The sequence below is a fragment of the Centroberyx affinis genome, unplaced genomic scaffold (assembly GCF_046629955.1).
Source record: "Centroberyx affinis isolate AG114_WGS23_722 - 3 ecotype Tasmania unplaced genomic scaffold, CSIRO-AGI_Caff_v1 ptg004389l_1, whole genome shotgun sequence".
In the NCBI taxonomy this organism is placed as follows: Eukaryota; Metazoa; Chordata; class Actinopteri; order Beryciformes; family Berycidae; genus Centroberyx; species Centroberyx affinis.
In genome coordinates this window covers 193,628-212,127 of record NW_027282079.1, presented here as the reverse complement: position 1 = coordinate 212,127, position 18,500 = coordinate 193,628, and the positions used below count along the sequence as shown (strand labels likewise).

Below are 18,500 nucleotides of genomic sequence, written 5' to 3'. Positions count from 1 at the left end.
ATTATTATTATTAAACCATGTTCACAAGTTACACCTGCACCTGTAACCCCTTTGAAAGTGACCCAGGCCCAAATTGCTTTCATGCTCATACTTAACTGAAACGTAAGCAAAACATAATGGAAAAAAAATATGCCATCATTAGGTATATGATGGTACACTTCTGCAAAGGAGAAAAACACAACGCCCAAACCTAAAGGTGTTCAGCCATCTCAGAAAACACTTGTAATTCTAATCTGAAAGTGACGGGATGCTTTTGAATTGCAGTAATCTGTAACACCAACACTAAAAATATTTTATTCATGTCACATTATAATACGATGAGCCCAGAGAGAAGTGGGCGTAGAAACAGAGTGGAGTTCCAACTGGGAAGTGGGTAGGAAGGGGTTCTCACAATCGCCAGTAATGTTAAGAAGTGTTATTGACATATCTCACTGTTTCTGTTACCAGACAACTGCACAGCCATAAAAAGTGACATAATTCAGGGTCACAAACTGCTAACAGGCCAGGAATTATGTTGCATAAATGATAGCTAACAAGCTAATGTTTGCAACTGGTAACATTATATGAGTCCAAATCTGAAAATGCCAATGCACATTTCTACAAATAGACAAAACAACACTGGGCAATATACTTACGTCAAAATATGCAACTATCTTTTGTTAGCTGTAGTTAATCAGTTAGTTCTATTAGAACCTATAATGGTTTTAACGGTCATGCATTTGTTTCTCAAAAAAAACAACAAAAGATGTGACAGAGGACAAGATAAAGATGTATTGTATTTATTGTCAGAATAGAGGAAACGTATGACAGCTTCAGTAGGAAGAGACAGAAAACATCAGTATTGACATGAATAAGTAGTTTATTTTGTGCTCTTTTCCTTTTTTTTTTTTAAATGAAAATTAGTGATTCTAAACCACAATTTGAAAAGCTTTTGATAGTTTGTAAAATTGTAGTGTCGTTTGTCTGACAGCCGCACATTGATATCGGTTAACACACCCTGCATTCTATTTTGGGCTGTTTTGTACTTTTTAACATGCACAAATCCCATAATAAAAACACATAGCGTTTGTTTCATATACTCAAACCTTTTATTAGCATTAGCAGCGTTTTGCCATAAACACGTGGTCGATGACGTCCGAAGCTTCGTTCGGCACACGACCACGCGACCACTTTGGTATGTGATTCAAAGGAAGTAAAGCTCTGGCACAGGCTTTGAGGCTAGTTCAAGGAAGTTGTGGTGTCAGTCGTGAGATAGTGAGTATTTGATAATCTGAGATTTTTTTTTTGCAGAGATGGAACCAGCAAGGAAATGAGGGCCTTCTGCAGTTTGGGAACATTTCCGACTGTCATTCACTTATTGGTTTACAAGTTGCCTGTTTCTCTCTTTCTTTCTCTCTTCTGCTGATAGCATTCTTGACATTAAGGTAACTTCATAAAAACAACGAAACAAATTAAAATGTAAACATGTTATATTATATGTATTAGTCTGTTTTAGGCTATGTGTTGTATTCATATGCTTTTCTTGTGTTGAAGGGACCAGAAAACAAATGACTGAATATGAATATGATTGGTGAATATGATTGTTAAGGATTCACAGCCCTTCACCATTGTGGATGATGCTGTATTTAAGGAGCTTGTTGGTATCTTAGACCCAACCTACATTCTCCCATCTAGACAGGCATTAAAGGGCATGGTGGAAGGAAAAGAGAAGGCAAAGGAAGAGGTGCAGCAGGATGAGCTGTCGACTGTATTACTCAGAGTGGGAAAATTCTCCAAGTGTCATTCTGCTGAAGACACAGCTGTCAGCTAGTCAAGACAGCTGTGATGGAGGAGTGGGGCATTCAAACCAAAGTAAGATGCCTTGTAACTGATGCTGCATCTAATATGCTAGCAGGTGCCAGCAGCTTCAAAATGAGACGCACAACATGCATTGCACATGCGCTGAATTTGGTGGTGAAGAAAGCCATAGATCAGACACCTGGGCTGGAGGATGCTAGATCCAAGGCTAGAAAGATAGTTGCCTGCTTCAGATCAAGTAAGGAAAGGCTTTCCCAATGCAGCAGCAGATGGGTAGACCTACTCTCAAAGTGATGCAAGAGGTGGACACCCAGTGGAACAGCACCTATGCCATGCTGCAGTGATTATTTAACCAAAGAGAGCACTTTTAGGACAGACCTCACACCTGTGACCTCCGAGGAGTACAGCTCCGTTAATGAGTGTCCGGGAGTGCCGTCTCATTTCAATGAAGCTACCACTGAAGGTCATTCCTCTCATCCGCATGCTGAGACATGCTGTGAGCAGCAAACAAGCACTAGTTAAGGATGAAAAGGCACTGAGAGGTTGTCATCCATTGAGACTATGAGCGTAATGACACTGGCCACACTGCCTGACCCAAGATATAAAACTGTGGGCCTCTGCAGCCAGTCTAATGCACAGGCTGCTGTGAACTGGCTCACAGCAGTACGTGCCTTCATCATAGGGTCAGAGACAGCCCAAAACACCCCATCCACCTCCTCTCACATCCACCCGCTACAGCCAGAGCCAGCAGGAACTTCAGCCGGTCCTGCAACTCACTCAGGTACTGTTTATGTTTTGTTCAGAGGTGCAGATTCGAGTCACATGACTTGGACTTGAGTCAGACTCGAGTCACAGTTTGAACTGCTTGAGACTTGACTTGGTGCATGAAAATAAGACTTGAGACTTGACTTGGGTTCTGGTGACTTGGGACTTGACTCTGACTTGTACTTTGATGACTTAAAAAGGTTTCTAAAGTCTTGACTTGAGATCTTGTGTTTGTGTAAATGACTTAGGTTGAAAGTGATGAGATTTGTTCCAGCAAACTCATGATGCTCTTACCAAGTTTGTATCCTATTAAAACCATATTGCACTAAAAAGTCCTAGATATTTAATATTCTTTAAGATATTAAATTGATACTGGACTCTTGATTTGTTCTGGCGTGACTTGACTTGTTTTACATTTAGACTTGGGCCTCAACTTGAGACTTGTACCTCAAGACTTGAGACTAACTTGGGACACAAAGTTGACTTGGTCACCCCTCTGGTATTGTTGTATGATCTTTTTTGTTACTATTGACTTAAATTTGACATGTTAAATGCTTGTGTTGCAGGGCACATTAACAATTCAACAGCAGTTATTTGGTTTTGCCATTCTTTCAGGTGAGGATTCTGTGGGATCAGTTGGACAGCCACATGGTGGATCCATGCACTCCAGCCTCCTCAGTCCTCAGATACTCTCAAAAAGGCAGGAGCAGAAAAAATCAACTCAGCTCTCCCACTGTGGAACAAGAAATACTTCCTAATTCAACACCTTTAATTCCAGTGATGACCCCTGTTCAGTTGCACAAGCACCCCCACTCCCCATTTAATAACATTTTCACTGCCCAGTCCACAAGCTCTTTCACTGCCTGATTCATCAAGCACTATCACTTCAACAGGCACTTACTTCTTGATTTAGAGTTCAGATATGAAGCCTAGATGAGCCTTGCCTGTGAAATAATAGGTAAAGAACAATTAAGGCTATGTGTGGTTCAGTCAGCAGGTTCACCATAAATATGAGATGTAGCCTATTCTAGAATTATAAGATGTTTCTCTTTATTTATTCACCTATTATCTTATTATGTTAAGTAAGACAACCAAACGGCATTATTACCGTTACTAGTTACGTTCATTGTTTTCCACAACAAATATCATGTTTTCAAAGCACCAGAAGGAACCAATTCATTAGACACAGTAGATTCATAGCTGCTGTTCGTCCTTTTGACCACCAGGTGGCACTAATGTGAATGAACCCTGATGAACCCTTTCTCGATACAATTGAAAGGAAAGCCTCATTGCTTCAGAAAGCTTCGTTTTGCCATCACTATTACTTTGTTTGGTTAAAAAAAATTCTTTAAGTTGACTGTCTTTTCATTATTATCTTTTTCTGTTTTGAATGCGTTATCTCACCGGGAGCCGCGCGCCACCTCCAGTCACTGACTGAGTGACTGAGTGACTGAGCACGAGCAGCGGTTTCGGCCAGTTCCAAATACAGTGTGTGGTGGAACGAACCATCTACCGGGAGATGAAGGGGGAGTTTAATTGATGGGATTGATAGTGTCGTGGCTTCTTTTATTTACGACTATAGCCAATATACGCCGTGAAGGTGAGTTACTCACAGTTTGTTGGTCTTGATGTGTTCTTGTTGGTGTTGCTTGGCTCGTGCCGAACACATTCATAAAAATAAAACAGGCCTTTACAAGTCAAGTTGAATCAAAGGAGCAAAACTCAAATAAAACATTCTTCCTTCTCTGACTACTCCTTTCTTTACACTTGTTTCGTTTATATTCTACTACTTTCTTTATTGCCGTTGAAAACTGTCTCGACGGCGTCTTCCAGCAACTGCACACCTGATTCAATGGATTCTATTAATTGGCTGGGGCCCGCGCGAGCCATTTGCTCATATTCTTGCCTACCTCTCTTGGCATCATTGGTCTTGTAAACAAAACAAAACTGGCTCTAGCATATAGTTAATCTGTGTCTTTTACATTATGATATATGGAAATTTGTATTATAGGAAAATCAAGTAAAGTAAAGAAAGTAAATTAACAAATATAACTTGTAGTATAGGACCCATCAGTGGGGCACAAAACAATAATGACACCATTCCTACACACCTATTCCAAGGTCAACTTACTGAACATAATCAAGACAAAGCCAACCTCTTCAGAAACCATTGACAGCAAGTACAATCATACCCCACAGACCCCCAACTTCTCCATAAAACAACACACCATCAGTTGTATGCATGTCTTCCATTGCATATTAAAATAAAACATATTTTTGTTGTTACAGATCTATTTTGTTATTATTCAACACCAAACGCACTTGAATGCTCAAAAAGTCGTATTGAAGCGGGAGTAAGAGTTTACGAGGAGCACTTAAACGCAGCATATATCAAAACACTAGCCATCAACACAAGTCATGTGACACATACATTTGGCGCAGGCGCGGTAGGGGCAGATAAAACCAGCACCTTTTAGCGGTGAATGTAGCTGTAGTCACTAGTTTGTGACTCCTTTTCAACATGACTAAGATACTTGCTTTTGTCACTGTAACCCTGTGCTGTCTTTGGGCAGACGTGCTGCAGGGACTGCCAAGCAGATATTTTCAGGTAACGTTTTACTCCAAAGTTTTTCTAAAATGTATTATTCCGCTGTGCTTCCGTCTTAAAATGTAGCGAATATGAAACCAAACTCCATTCAAAAATCTTGCAATTTAATTTAACCTTGCTTTTTGATATATGTACACAGCTGGCAGACCATGGCATAAGCCCATGACGAATCTTTGTAAATTCGGCATACATGTGACCCAGGAAGCAGCTCTCTTACTTTAATAAAATCACAATTTTCAGAATTGCTGCTCAATAGGCCTTCTAACGTTACATTGTATTTTGGTGGGAGAGATTGTGGCAGTAACAGGCTAACCAGTTATAAAAGTTCAAGTTTTATTGAAGTCAATGTTTCTTGGTGTATCGGATCTATGCCGAATTGAAGAGTGGACCCTAACCATTCGGAAAAAGTCTTAAATCACATTCTACCAGCTAGCTATGTTTGCCGAATATCAAGGAAACTTTAATTGAGAGATTATTGAATGGAGTTTGGCGTGAATGTCTGTCCATAGAGATACGGCGTTCCATGGACTTTAAGTGAGAGTCTTAAGAAACAGTTTATCAACTCATGATGACCTAATCAAATTCTTGTTTTTCCCCAATTTAAAAAGGGCTCTGGTGTGCAGAGTGGAGGCCTACAAGGTTAGATAGAGCTTAATGAATAATGGACTCCCCCTGAATATAATACATGTTATTCATTTTTATAGTCAAGAAAACATCATGAGCTCAAGGCAGAGCATGAACCCCAGTTCACAGAGAAGTATTTCACTCAGACTATGGACCACTTCAACTTTAACAGCATGGGGAATGGGACCTACAACCAGCGGTACCTGATCACCGGTAAATCCACTAACCACTTTCCCAGTAAATATACCTGTATAACATCCATACATGAGCATATTTTAATCATTATGACCTCTTTTCCGCCCCATTTTAGATAAGTACTGGAAGAAAGGCTACGGGCCTATTTTCTTCTACACTGGCAACGAGGGAGACATCTGGGATTTCGCCCTCAACTCTGGGTTCATCATAGAGTTGGCTGCCCAGCAGAGAGCCTTGGTCATATTTGCTGAACATGTAAGAATACAGACATTAACATCAATGATGAAAATATTTTGGTTCTGTGAAGGCTTGGCTGTATTAATGCAGTCAGTGTAATCAGGAGTATGAACAGGAAGACATTAGCTGTTATTGGGAATTGAACCTGGGATTTTTCAGTTATGAGACGGGTCTCTATCCACTAAGCCTACAGTATAAAGGTTGACTAGTAAATTCATCACATGAGAGAAATCTTTATATCATTATACAGCTAGAGACACTGACTAATTTGGTTATGGTTTGAGCTGACCAAGACCAGGTCTTTATAGTTATATAGTTTGAAAAGTGCTTTAACAGTCAAATAAAAGCAAACATCAGAGGCTGAATTGGGTCGTATGAGTGTGTGAGCAAGCAGGTTGTTCTAGCAAAGTGTAACGGCTGCAGAGTGTGTGTGTGTGTGTGTGTGTGTTCGTTCGAGCCAGAGACACAGTGATATAGTGAGTGATTTGTGTGTGTCAGCGCTTTTGCATTACTAAGGCACAAATTATAAATGATGTATAGTGGAGCGAAATACAGACAGTATGCAGAGAGTGAATTCTTGACTAAACACTTTTTGGCTAAACGATTATGGCTGAGTAGAGCTTGCAAATAATATGGCAATGGGGAAACAGATGGTTACAGTTTGACTCATACTGTCAGCTGATTCCTGACCCTCCAACCAAGTCTAAACTACCAGCCACTTCTGCATTGAAACCAACCATCATAAAAAAGTCTAGTCAGCTGTTAAAATAGTGAAGATTGACAGTTAATTTGGGGATTTCAGAGTATCTGCGGGTCCTTAAATGATCTAGATATAAGGCCTTAAAAGCTATTAATTAATTATTTACTTACAGGTCTTATTTCTTAATACACAACAGGGTTAGCACTACAATCTGCATCCTGTCTGCTTTACGAAACACAATTGGACTTCAAGAGCTGTAACAGTTAATTCCCTGGTGTCCTTTAGTCGCCTATTTCTAGTTTCACAACTTTAATTAGCTATGTTCAATCATAAACAGACTTAGGTCTTAAATTAAATTTCAGTTCAGCATGTAGAAAGGTGGAAAATTTGCCCTTCCGAAACCCGCAGACACCCTGGATTTATCAGATTTTATATGTGGCCAGAAGACAAAAGTTAGTTTCTTGCCCTGACTGAGTCACATTGCAGAACTTGGAGCAGTTCCTGAATAAGCGGCGCATGTCTGCCAGTCAGGAAGCCGCTGGAGCTGGAAGCGTATGAACCGAAGCTTCGACAAGGCAACGCTCGTTTCGAACGCTCGACTGAGCTTGAAAACCTCCCTTCCCCGACAGAGGTACTACGGCAAATCCCTCCCGTTCGGCCAGGAGTCCTTCAACATCCCCCAGGTCGGCCTGCTGACGGTGGAGCAGGCCCTCGCCGACTACGCTGTCATGATCACCGAGCTGAAACAGCAGCTCGCCGCCGCGGAGTGTCCTGTCATCGTGTTCGGCGGCAGGTAAGAGCTATCGGGCCGATATTGGCCTTTTTATTAAAAATCTATATCAGTACAGCGCTGGTTGTCTATGGCAGTGATTCTCAACCTTTTTCATATCAAGGACCCCTAATTTAGTCCACATTAGGGCCACAGAGAAAATTTTTATGTTAGATATGATTTTGTCCAGAATTCCATGGCTATCTGTATTGTAGGTAGAGAGATAACAGAGAAAATATGATCAAAACAGTCATTCTTCTACATTCTCTAATTGTGTTAACTTCTTGTAAATGAAATAATGCCGAAGTTTAACAATTCATCAATTTGCTGGGGACCCCCTGGAACCCCCTCAAGGACCCCTGGTGGTCCCCGGGCCCCACGTTGAGAACCACTGGTCTATGGGAAGCCCTTAACCTGAATTGATTCTAATTCGACATTTCGATTGGATTCCACACAATTATGTGTAAATATGCAGTATTGTACTGAGAGTTTTAGTGTCCCTTGGTCCAAATGTTTCAGGGGCTTTTCCACCCTGACAAGAATAAAATTCTGGGGGATTTCTGGGCATGAAAATGGTCATATTTAAAGGTATTGAATATCTGCACAAAGTGCCTCTTATTGCAGATTCAATCCAAAAAATATCTGTATCAGCCTTCAAAAACCCCTATCTGTCAAACCCCAGTAAGAACTTGCACACATAAAATATGATGCCAGATTTAACACTGGCTGCAGTACTGGGTTTCAGGGAGTGATCTGAGCCCGCTTGTATTTACACTTTCACTCTTGGAATCATGAAGCGGCCTAAAGAGAAGTTTCCCTTTTTACTTTGAGATGGCCTAATTATTTAGAAGTGGGCAACTTGTCGCTGACCCAGTTATTCCTCAGCTGCTCCCAAGCCAGAAAGAGAAGAATCTTTTCTAAAAACAAAGAGAATAACAGTCATTTCTTAGCTTTGAATAATTGTTTTGAGGTTGTCCCACCTCTCCCCCTGCAGCTATGGAGGGATGCTGTCTGTCTACATGAGACTGAAGTATCCAAACATCGTGGCCGGAGCCCTGGCTGCCAGCGCCCCCATCCTGTCGACTGCCGGGATGGGGGACTCCAGGCAGTTCTTCCGGGACGTCACGTCTGTAAGTTGAAAACGAATGTGGAGACGAAAGAATGCAGTTGATTGTATCTTTATCATTCCATGCTCCAGTCTGCAGACCACTAACTTGAGGAGATCACAGTGACTTGTATGTATGTATGTAGGTGTCTTAAGAAAGGTCTGCAGACTGAAATACAGATTCCATTAACTGCATTCTACACCCCCCCGACTATTTTCCATCAGTCCAGCTTTCTCTGGACGGAGCCTTAGGAGACACTTTTGGATTTCACTCTTAAGCTTCGATTCATCGCTTCCCTGTGTGAAGATTTCCCTCCAGAGACCAAAGGGACACACTAAAATTAATTTTTGGCGTCTCGATTAGCGGGGACGGGACGCTTTCCTCTGCTGCGGCCCCACTTTGGTGTAAACATCCACCCATCTTATCAGCCTCAACCACAAAGTCTTGCCTGGTGCAGCTTTACAGTGTTAACGTTTTTGCAAGGACCTTGTAAAGTTAGACAGTTTAATCTTGTGCTTGTCAGTCATTTTGTATGTGCGTCATTTGTTTTTGTCAAATGGAGGAAGCAGAACTCTTAATTTAGTTGATTCATGACATTTGCATGAAAGTGCCACACTGTCTTGACATCACCAACTGATTTTTTTTGCAAAGGATTTTGAGAGCTACGCCCCAGAATGCAGAGATGCAGTGAGAGGAGCTTTCCAGCAGCTGCAAGAATTAGCCGAACACCAAGGTAAACTTTGCAGTAGAATGACTCCTCCTATAGAAAAAAATGCAAATCTCTACCAGGACAGGCTCTGACCTCTCTGAAATTCCACATTGAACACCGACCAAAATCCATTCAAGCAAAGTCTGGAATGAAAAAGTGTGGAACGTTTTAAGCCGGTCCTGTTCTGTTGACTTCCCGCAGATTACAGTCGTATCCAGTCGAAGTTCTCCCTGTGTAAGACTCCATCCTCCCCTAAAGACATCCACCAGCTGAACGGCCTGCTGAGGAACGCCTTCACCCTGATGGCCATGCTGGATTACCCCTACAGCACCCACTTCTGGGGGAACTTGCCGGCCAACCCTGTCAAGGTACCGGGAAAAAAAAAAAAACACAAATGTGTCACGAATCTCCCTAGCAGCCACGTCTGGCTCCATCATGGAGGTCCATCAGAGAAGTGGCTGAAGAATAATGTCTAAATATATAACAACAATGGGTGTAGGTCCATTCAGTAATGTTATAAGTAAAAGCGAATAGTCTGAGGTAGATTTGTTTCCAAATTTAGGTTACTGTGACACAGTAAACTGTCTTACTAACCTGTTACCAAGTTTAAATAGGTTTAAGATAAGATGAAACTTTACTGATGCCCGTGGGGAAACTGGGTCGTTGGCAGCAGCAGCAAATAGTAATGCTATTAATACAGCAAACAGTAATAGAATATAAATAAAAATGGAGCAAATGAGAGGTTTCAGCCTTCATTTTCGATAGTAGAACATATGAAGTGAAACTTTAATGACTTACAGCACGTCTACAGGGGGTGCAAAATAACAGCCGCAAGGCATACTGAGACATGAGAAATGAACTGAAAATATGTACAATATGGATAGATAAAAAAAAAAAATTGAAATATTTGCAATATTAAAAAAAAAAAGTAATTATTTAAAAGATCAAGATATACACAATATATAACAAATGGAGAAAACATGAAGGCACAAGTGTGCATTGTGCCTTGTATTTGCATTTCAGCCAGTAAAGCGAAATAAATCCCCAAGAGGGTAAGCAACAAAAGGTCCTGGGCATGTCCTTGTAATCCTTTGCCCATTTATAATTTTATGATCCGAGCGTATGTATAATTATGATGACTTGCTTTTCCAGGTGGCGTGTGACACTATGCTGAGTGGATCCGATCTGCTGGTGAACCTCAGAAACACTGCAGGTAAAGGAAGTGGACTCATTGTTCTATATTACATACCCATCATTTGGTTATTAGCCCAAAATGAAAAAGAATTAAGATACTTTTTTGAAGGATAGTAGGTAACTCAACTCCTTGGCTGACAAAATCACGCTACATATTTCAGACCGGGTTCTATATATTTTAGAGAATATTGAACGATGATGGGTATGTAGAGTTCTGGAGATGATCTCTTCTGTTGCATTTCATGTCAACACACTCTAGAGGGCGCTGGCCTGCTTCAGACTGATGGTGTTTAACAAGATGTCCACCATTTGGGGAAAAATAGACGCCCACTTTTATCAAATGATTACTAAGATGAAAGAAAAACACATTATTTCATATATATTTTAATAGTAACCATATATTTTAATAGTAACCATTAAAAGAAATGAGTCTTCCTAGGATCTTTGCATACAAATGCTTATATTTGTAAGTATAGAATCACCTGTTTTTGTTCCAAAATGGATTCCCGGTCCCTTCTGTGTGGAGTTTGCATGTTCTCCCAATGTTCTCCTGGGTTTCCTCCCACAGCCAGGTGGACTGGAGATTCTAAACTGCCCATAGGTGTGAATGGGAGTGTTTGTCTATCTGTGTTAGCCCTGTATAGACTTGTGACTTGTGGCTGCTAGATGCATAAGAACTCCCACATGAAATAACACAAATAACCTACATTTAATTGTGACGTTTTTAACTCCTGTTGGTTTTTGTCCTACAGGAATTGTGTACAACTCTACCGGGGAGCTGACTTGCTTCGATCTGTACAGTCTGTATATAGAGTGTGCCGATCCCACCGGCTGCGGACTTGGCTTCAACAGCCTGGCCTGGGACTACCAGGTACTCACAGGACACCCAGGTTACTTTACATGCCATCAAATCACGTTTTAGGCTGGCACTCTTGTTCAGAGGGGTTCAATCGATATGGGTTTCTGAAGGCCGATGCATTTTGGATAGAAGCTGCTGATAGCTGATATTATGTGCCAATAAATTAAGAGTATTCAGTTTTATTCATGTCAGGGTGGAAAAGCCTCTGAAAAAGCATTTAGACAATCATGGAACACTAAAACTCTCCACTGAAACCCAGGACAGTCACAATAACAACAACGTGCTCATACATATTTGTGTGGAAACCCTCCAGGGGCTTGAAAAGTGGCATTCCTCCAGGCAGCATATTACAAAAAATAATTACAGCAATGTAAAATACACAATTTGAATGTATCTATAAATAAGTTTAGACATAGTAAAAAACGGAGACATAGTTCAGCATAGTACTTGACAACAATGCATCCCATAACACCCATCTATTACACAAGTATAAAGAATCAGTCATAGTCATAAGACACACACGCACACACACACACACACACCAAGAATACTCATTCATAATACAGGCAAGTATACACAAACACTGTCATTAACAGACTAAGAGTAGACACTCATGTAATATGGCTTGGAGTTTTCATAAGACAAGAAAGATAAAGAAGAATATACACACAAATAAGGAAAATATTGGTTGGACCCAGCTTATATAGGCAGCCCATATGGAAAATATTGGTTAGTTAGGAGAAGTGATTTCAGGGCTCTTTTGAACTGCTGTGAAGACAAATTCAAAAAAAAAATAAAAAAATTTGACATTCGACTTACAAGGTCTCCAGCTCACTCTGCTAACACACCTGTCGTTGCTCCTTGCCTCTCTCTGGCTGCAGGCGTGCACAGAGGTGGAGCTTTGCTACGAGAGCAACAACGTGACCGACATGTTTCCTCCCATGGCCTTCACCGAGAAAGACCGGGAGCTGTACTGCAGCAAGCGCTGGGCCGTGATCCCACGACCTCGCTGGCTCAAGATCCAGTACTGGGGCGACGGTGAGGACTTGAACACCGCAAACTACTGTATACGGGGTTCCCACTGGGCACTGCCAATGGAGTGAGATGCTTTCACCTCCAATGCAAATCAACTTGTTTCAAATATTGACTGGTTCTCAAATTTCAGAAGTGAAACTGCATTAGAAAGTGGAATTAATTCACCCCCAACAACAGAATTTTTCACTTGTTTTAGGAATGGTGAGATTTTAAGTTATTCCCATCTCTCCCATCCAAAACCGATCAGTTCATCCCTACTGTATAAGTGTCAGTGTCAGGAAGAGACAGAATTGCATAAGAAATGCATAAGTTGGTATTTCAGAATTGGAGTGTAATTGAATTCTCCTGTTGTTTTTTTTTTGTTAATTTTGTCTGTAGCAAACAGTTTTCTATTAAATTTAGTGGATAGACAGACTTTGAGCCAACGATTTAGATATTGGTGGTGAACGAATCTGGGATTTCTCATTTTCAAATGGAGGATTCCTTGTTTCCCACAGCATTTCTCTAACAATTCCCCCCCCCCCCCATCTTGGAAAAAGCACTTATTTCTAATAAAGTCTTTGCTTGCGTTTCAGCCCTCGCCGCAGCCAGCAACATTATTTTCTCCAATGGAGACCTGGACCCCTGGGCGAATGGAGGGGTAAGAGACTTGAGATGAGATTGTTCACTTCCATTAACTCCGAAGTCCCGCCAGCTGATCTCTGGGTTAATTGGCTCTGTGCTCTTCAGGTGCGCAAGTCCTTGAGCTCATCGCTGATTGCAATCAACATTTCTGGAGGAGCCCATCATCTAGATTTGAGGTAAAGGCCCCCCTCAAGTGTCATTCTTGCCTCATTAAACCCAATGCACTGTTTTGTTGTTTTTTTGCATTCTACACATAGAAATACAATCTGACATGGGTCTGTGTCGTTGGTTTATTCAGAGAATCCAACGACGCTGATCCAGTGTCAGTGATCAACGCCAGGAAGACAGAAGCTGACCTCATCGCACGGTGGGTGAAGACGGAGCGGACGAGATTACAACAGTCAGGTCCAAAGGGAGTCGAGACCAGAGCAAATCGAGTCCTATTCCAAGACCAGAACAGGCAATGAACAGTGTGTATTTCTTTCCAGATCCAAAAATAATAAGGACTTTCTGAAGGATTTGTCTACAAGAGGGCCAAGTGTATGCACTCGGCCTTCTATGGCACATGGTTGAATGCCTTATAACATCCAACTAATCAATACATAGGAATTGACTAATCAATGCAAAGAAGTTTGAAGCCCATTACATACAGATTGAGGTCTTTTAAACTATTTGTAGTGCTGGGAAAACAATTTATTTTTGGATAGTAGGGTCTGTAAATAGAAATAGACACGAAACCAAGATGTCAGAAAGATGTCCATGATGTCAGAAAAGTGGTCTGCAAACCAGACTCAATACATAGACTAGACTGCAATACTACAGCCCTGGTTTGTCTCATGAATGTCTCAATGAATGACACGGGTGTACCATTTCTGTTCAATAAAATCTTTTTAATCTCCACATTTTTACAAAATTAAAGCAGATCCAGCGTTTATTGTAAACCAGGTGACATCAACAATACATATTGTTATGTTTTAGGATGAATTTTTGAAATAATAAATTAAGAAAATGCAGAACGGTGCCCCTCCCTCCCTCCATCCATCCAGTCAGAAAAGCCCTTGAAGTGTGTTTGCCACCACATTCATAGACATCCCACGCTACAGCATTAGGACAGAGATCATACAAACGTGTGTTCGGACTTATGTAAGAGATGGGTTGGGTAGAGACAATACTTTTTTTTTTTTTTAAGTCTTTGAAAGTCAATTTGCAGGCTTCAAATGTATTTTCTCCATGTCAAAAATAGCACAGTCCTTAATTTCTTTGAAGATTTTAGTTGGTACTCAAGGATTCTAGTGTCTCCATGTGATTTTAAAATCAACCCTAAACAAACTGCAGCAGGTATTCTCGCTTTTTGTAAGTGGATTGGATTGTATGAAGTGTCATTATAACTGATAATTTGGTTTTTATCATATTGGACTGCCGACATCAGTATTTACACCTTGTGTTGATACACAAGTGGGAAGTCGTAATTGTAATTACCAATAAGAGGTTTACGTGAACATTTTGTTGGCAGCCTGTATTTGTGGTAAAAGCGGCATGTGATGACGTTAAATGTGTGATTGCAACAAAAATGTCCATACTTTTTGTGGAAATCCCAAACTTTTCAAAATCTGGAAATCATCAAATCCGCTCTTACTAACCCCACCCATCTCATACTATAGTGTTTGACCTATGTCTGGTATATTTGCATCTCCCATTATAAACCATTTTAAGTTGCAGGGTTTTCATTTAAAAATTCACTTTCCCCACACCTAAAGTATCATGAGATGACATGGCAGTGGGTCTACAGCTACAAAATATGTAGTCACATTTACATCAGTCCTGAACAACAGTCCCCAACCCCAATACTTTCACAGACTGTGTTCCCAAATTCCCAAACTTCTCGAGACCTCGAAAAATCTAATTCAGTTTTCAGACTTGCTTAGGAAACCTGTAAGTGGGCCACTAGAGCGGCCTCCTCACTACACAAAGTGTCCCAAAATATAGCGCCAGGCTTTTAATCCTTGAAATACCTGACCAAGATTTAATGTCATGATCATTCAAAAGCTATCGGATTTTTCAAAAATATTACCATAAAACAAAATCATTTATTTGTTTTTAGTCTCGATTAACATTAACCAAGAGCATCCTAAAACTACATTTTGAAAAACCCACTTGACCATGGCTGTTTTCCTCACCGTGGTTAGCGGAGGACAGAATAGTCTTTTGGGTACAATATCAAAAGTAGGGTTAGACCGATATAATGGTTTGCCGATATACTGAGCCAATATTGGGCTTTTATTAAATATCAGATATCTGCAAGTCATGTTGTACCCTGCCAATACGAGGGAGGTTCCTCCATGACCACAGCTACCTGAAACCAGTCTGGAAAACCTGCAATAAAATTATATTTTCTTGGCACATTTTAGTTATTCAGTTTTAGTGTCTCATGATCTAAATGCTGTTTCAGGGGCTTTTCCACCCTGGCAAAGATAGAATTCTGGGGTAAACATTGAATACTAGTAACTTTTTGTCATGAAAGTGGTCAGATTTAAAAATGATTGAATATGAGTTATCAGTAACTTCAGTCAAAACATTTTGATATCGGCCTTCAAAACCTATATCGGTCGAACCCTTATCAAAAGCTCTGAAAATATTTCCTTTGTTTTAGAAAGAAATGGCTTTGGAGAAATGGCTTTTCATATTCAACACCCCCAACAAAACCAATCGCAAATGTTGCTACATTTTTCAGCATATCTTTGGCTCAGGAATTATGCTGAACATCTAGGTAGGGATCACAGAGAGATAGAGCCCTTGTGTATACACACTGGTCAAGATCCATGTTGAGTAAACCCAATGATTGCTCTGAGGGACTACTGGAAAAATATCAATTCTCATTTCATTGTTTGAATATGTAAAAATATTCATATTTGCGCTGACCGCAATGACCGTATAGTTCTCAAATAGCAAAATCGGCAATGTGTGGACATGTCAAAGATAGCACGAACGGATTGAAATGGATATTAACATAGACAGTAAACAGTTGTCTGTTGAATGTTGTCTGAAGCAACATTGAAGGCACACGTGAGACGACGCCTAGAGTCCAGGAAAGAATACATACACATCTGACATAATACACAAGATGGGGAGTTTGGTCTCAATACAAATTCATAAAAGAAACAACTACAAATAGAGCTATGATGTTAACCAATGGTATTTACAGGAATGACCGCAAGTTGCTCTGTAGCTACTATTACTACTCTAATTCATGAGGGGAAAAAAACACAATGGTAATTCACTCTACCAGGATATATATAATTACTATACCATTATATATATATACACACACACACTACAACTCAATATATTAAGCTAAATTTATACTTAATTATACCTAATCTCACCAAGGTAATTTCTCACTAGAAAGAAAAATACACTCTCCACCTTACCAACAAAAACAATAAGAACGAGAAGAACAAAATGGAACATTCAATAAAAATAATAGCAGCTGCTCAGCCCCAAAAAAAAAAAAAAAGAAACAGAAAAACAAACTCAGATGCTAAGTGCTCGCTTGCTATCCCCATAAAACAAAAGCTTCACAGTACAGAAGTAAATCACGCCGCTCGGCGACAACTGGAATAAGACCGAGGTCGTTCAAGTCCCGAGTGAAGACTGATGCTGCATCCATGTCATATGGGAAGAACCGTTGAAAGGCTTGACGGTTTAAAGCTACAACTTGGAAGTGTTTATGTATTCAAACTCATTTGAAGCCGCCAAGACGCCATGATTGAAATTTTACAGACTTTGGTTTCTCCTGCTCAGCGTTTTCACTTAACAGATGCAATTTCCCTGTCTTATGTCCAACCAATGACAAAGACACAGATTCATTCTCACTTTTTACTATTGAGCTGAGCGACCAGGGAAACTCTGCCGATGGACGGTCAACAAGCTTGTCTGCTGAGAGTAACTTGGCCACAGCTGAGCTTTTTGCTCTTGTTGACCTCAACGGCCAATCAGATTTCTAAGCTTCCTTTTTCCCCTACCGACATGATGTTGTTTAATGAACAATAGTTCTGCCTGGCAAGTGTAAAATGGAGACTACAGCCATTCAAAGCTTCCCAGTTCACTTTAACCTCAAAGGCTACAGGAATAAAGGTCTCAAAAACGATGCTTAGAGAACAGCTGCATCCATCGTAGATTCGATGGTAAGCTCTGAACTCATTTTATTGAGGTTTTTGTTTATTTTTGATTAATGCTAAGTAGTGCTTGCTACGGTATGTTAAATCGTCAAAACGATGTAATGATGATCCCACATGATTTGCCTGTTCAAAACTTTGCAGACTACTACATAGATGCAATCGGAGCCACAGTTGGTCAGTGTGAACCATCAGCGGAGTTGCTCGCAGTGTGATAATATTTACCACCTGGAAGCTTGAGGTGAACGGTATTTTCAAGTAGGAAGCTCGCATGTACTGTCTTTCCCAGACAACCTGAATGCAGCATGAGACAGGAGATGCGGGGACTTGAGATGCTCGTGCCCTTGGACGTTTCCGGAAGCTTCGGCTTTATTTCCCCGTTTCCAAGGAGAAGAGGGCGGGCACCTTGAGGGCAGCCGTGGCCAGAGCACTCGGTGACCGTATTACACACAGTGTAATGAGGAATTTGTTCCTTTGCATATCCCTGCAAGAGTCACACAAATGCACAAACGTTACAGCACAGGGGTCAGGCTGTAGGTGGAGCAGGTAGGGTAGTTCTTGCCTGAGGACACTTCAGACAGGATGGCTGTTGTGGGGTCAAACCTGTGGCCTTATGCTTACAGGACGGTCTCTCTAACCATCTGACCAGCCTGCTGCCAAACCTAGCACTAGGGTTAGACCGATATATCGGGCTGAAACATGGGTATGTGCCAGTCAGTGTCTGATATGATGCCATTTGATTGACTACATATTTATTGTAGAATTGCTCAATACTTCACTTGTTGTCTATGAGAAGCCCTTGACCTGCATTGGTTCTAATGCAACATTCTGATGGGGTTTCAATGGAGAGTTTTAGTGTCCCATGATGGTCTAAAAGCTGTCTCAGAGGCTTTTCCACCCTGACAAGAATACAATTATGGGGGAAAACTGCGGACTTGTAGTTTCTTGTCATTTTTTGGCATGAAAACGGTCAAATTTGAAGATATTGAATATACACAAATATACATAAAGTATTGGCTACTGGCAACTTCAATCCAAAGATATCTGTATCTGCCTTTTAAAACCCGTATCGGTCGAACCCTACGCAGCACCTCCCCCCCCTC

General features: G+C 40.8%; 1 protein-coding gene across 1 annotated transcript; it reads left to right on the top strand.

Moving 5' to 3' along the window:
- Positions 1 to 5,027: 5,027 nt before the first annotated feature.
- Positions 5,028 to 18,452, top strand: dpp7 (dipeptidyl-peptidase 7). The gene is made up of 13 exons (XM_071543863.1): positions 5,028 to 5,170; positions 5,875 to 6,007; positions 6,105 to 6,244; positions 7,556 to 7,719; positions 8,690 to 8,825; positions 9,453 to 9,534; positions 9,712 to 9,878; positions 10,663 to 10,723; positions 11,457 to 11,575; positions 12,445 to 12,601; positions 13,174 to 13,238; positions 13,328 to 13,398; positions 13,521 to 18,452. The coding sequence occupies exons 1-13, from the start codon at positions 5,084 to 5,086 to the stop codon at positions 13,687 to 13,689; spliced, it is 1,551 nt and encodes a 516-aa protein (XP_071399964.1). The 5' UTR covers positions 5,028 to 5,083; the 3' UTR covers positions 13,690 to 18,452.
- Positions 18,453 to 18,500: the final 48 nt, after the last annotated feature.

Excerpts from the sequence above, each read along its gene's own strand:
- dpp7 (XM_071543863.1), top strand. The coding sequence starts at position 5,084 with ATGACTAAGATACTTGCTTTTGTCACTGTAACCCTGTGCTGTCTTTGG. Across the intron at positions 9,535-9,711 it reads AGAATTAGCCGAACACCAAG|ATTACAGTCGTATCCAGTCG; the intron begins GTAAACTTTGCA and ends GACTTCCCGCAG. Across the intron at positions 9,879-10,662 it reads TGCCGGCCAACCCTGTCAAG|GTGGCGTGTGACACTATGCT; the intron begins GTACCGGGAAAA and ends TTGCTTTTCCAG.